Below are 1,955 nucleotides of genomic sequence, written 5' to 3'. Positions count from 1 at the left end.
TTTCAAACCATATTTACACAAAGTCACGTAAGAGGAAAGTGTAACTATCCCAATTCATAAATAATAATTACTTTCAACAATACCTAATATTTTTATAAATATAAATTGAGCAAACAAACATATTTTTGGATTCTTGAAGGCCCAAATTGATGAATTTTTTAGATGACTTTATTTTAAAAAAATAAAATTTATTAATATTAAATAAAATATACATTATTTCAATTTAAAATTTAAAATTATTCAAACAAATTCAACAAAAATGTTAATTTTCAAGAAATGGTAGGTTATAAAACAAATAGAAAATTAATTGGAAGCCAATCTCCAGACGTGGCCGGCCATCAACCTGTGACAAACAATTCGAATGCGACATATCCAAATCATACACCGCACAGACGTACACTCCTCCACAAATACTTCACAAGTACTCCACTCACCCATACATACATTCTCTGTAATTTGTGTTCACAAACACTCGCAAAAGTTTGCAGTTGAGAAGAATTTGGAACCAAGTAAGTAATGGGCCGGAGAGAGGATGAGTTGGAGAGAACCGACGGCGGTGTGGTGGTGGTGAAACCGAAGCCGAAGAAGGGTCTGGCGTCGAAGGCCATAGACTGGTTAGAATGGGCATTTGTGAAGCTTATGCATGATCCTAACCGCCCTCTTCACTATCTCTCCGGCAACTTTGGCCCTGTGGATGAGACTCCTCCTCTTACCGACCTTCCGGTTAAAGGGCATCTTCCGGTGAGTGGCTTCATAATATTTTTTTTCTGTTCAAGTGTTGGATCGTGTTGATAATAATGATTGTTTCTTTGATCAGAAGTATGTTTTTGTGTGAAATCATGGAAAATGTATTTTTTTAATTTCATGGTTATTTTTGTTGTGCATAGTTGTATGTGCAGTTTTCATAGGTGAGTTTGTTGGTCTTTTTCTTTCGCTCTCTTTTTCTCTCTGTTGTCGATGTGCTCTCTGATGGAAATTGGGGTTGAATCTTGGCCTCTATGCTGCGAGATTGAAGTTCTGGGTTACTCCGTTCTTAACTCTCTCTCTTCGGCGAGAAGGCACGAGGATCCCAGAATTGGTTTTTTAATTCTTATGTATGCATGTATGTCTCTGAATTAGGTTCACTTTATGCTGCGCATATCCCGAAAAAAAAACGACAAACGGAAGAGCATCAATCGTTTGTATATACCCAATGTGCATACACATCATCGCTAGGTTTTTCGAGGAGGTTCCCAATTTTTTATCCGAGGCTGACACTGTTTGGAATATATTTTAGTAGTCTGGCACTGTTTGGCATATATTTTAATAATAACATTGACAAGAATTTGTAGGATCTGTTGGGTTTCACGTGATGCAATTATTTCGACATTCTCTATGGAATTAAATGCTCATCATTAAATAAATAACATTTTTGTCAATGAGTTTGACTCTCCATGGTCGGACCTCGGTTCTTTGGGATTTTATTATTTTTGGGCCTATGAAAGAGAGAGGTTAATAAAAATAATTATGAATAATTATGAACTGCAATTTTTCCATCTCAAATAGTCTGCTTAGAAATGATGTGCATTCAACTGTTTGTTTGGTAAGAACACTAGGTGGAAACTCTATGATGGGAAGGACTTCTGCAAATGAAGTAGAAGGATTAGAATATAACATTCGATACCTCAGGATTAAGCATACGAGTCAACCGAAACTTAAATCTGCAACAATAACTTCTGCTGCCTTCTTTCCCATCTAATTATAATCAAACAATGAGACACCTTTTACTTATAGACTTACGGTAAACCTTTTGTTGTGCTGTCCTTTCTGATACCAAGATGCAGGATTGTGCCATTTGATGCGTCATAAAGGTCTATCTGGAAAATATTTTAAGTCTGTCTGGCTTGTAACTACACTTTGTCCTTGGCTTGTAGCTACAGTTTTCGCTGCCAGCTAATTCAAGTAATGAAAATTTT

General features: G+C 36.2%; 1 protein-coding gene across 1 annotated transcript in view; it reads left to right on the top strand.

Moving 5' to 3' along the window:
- LOC105169135 (carotenoid 9,10(9',10')-cleavage dioxygenase 1) overlaps positions 327–1,955 on the top strand; it is a 12,602-nt gene continuing 10,973 nt past the window's right edge. Inside the window, 2 exon segments of the mRNA XM_011089441.2 lie at positions 327–741; positions 1,943–1,955. The exon segment at positions 1,943–1,955 is cut by the window's right edge and continues 67 nt beyond it. Of these exon segments, the coding sequence (XP_011087743.1) occupies positions 517–741; positions 1,943–1,955 (238 nt within the window). The 5' untranslated portion in view covers positions 327–516.

Source organism: Sesamum indicum, linkage group LG1, assembly GCF_000512975.1.
Source record: "Sesamum indicum cultivar Zhongzhi No. 13 linkage group LG1, S_indicum_v1.0, whole genome shotgun sequence".
Classification (NCBI taxonomy): domain Eukaryota; kingdom Viridiplantae; phylum Streptophyta; class Magnoliopsida; order Lamiales; family Pedaliaceae; genus Sesamum; species Sesamum indicum.
Note: the sequence above shows the minus strand (reverse complement) of the source record. Positions and strands in the feature narration are given on the sequence as shown.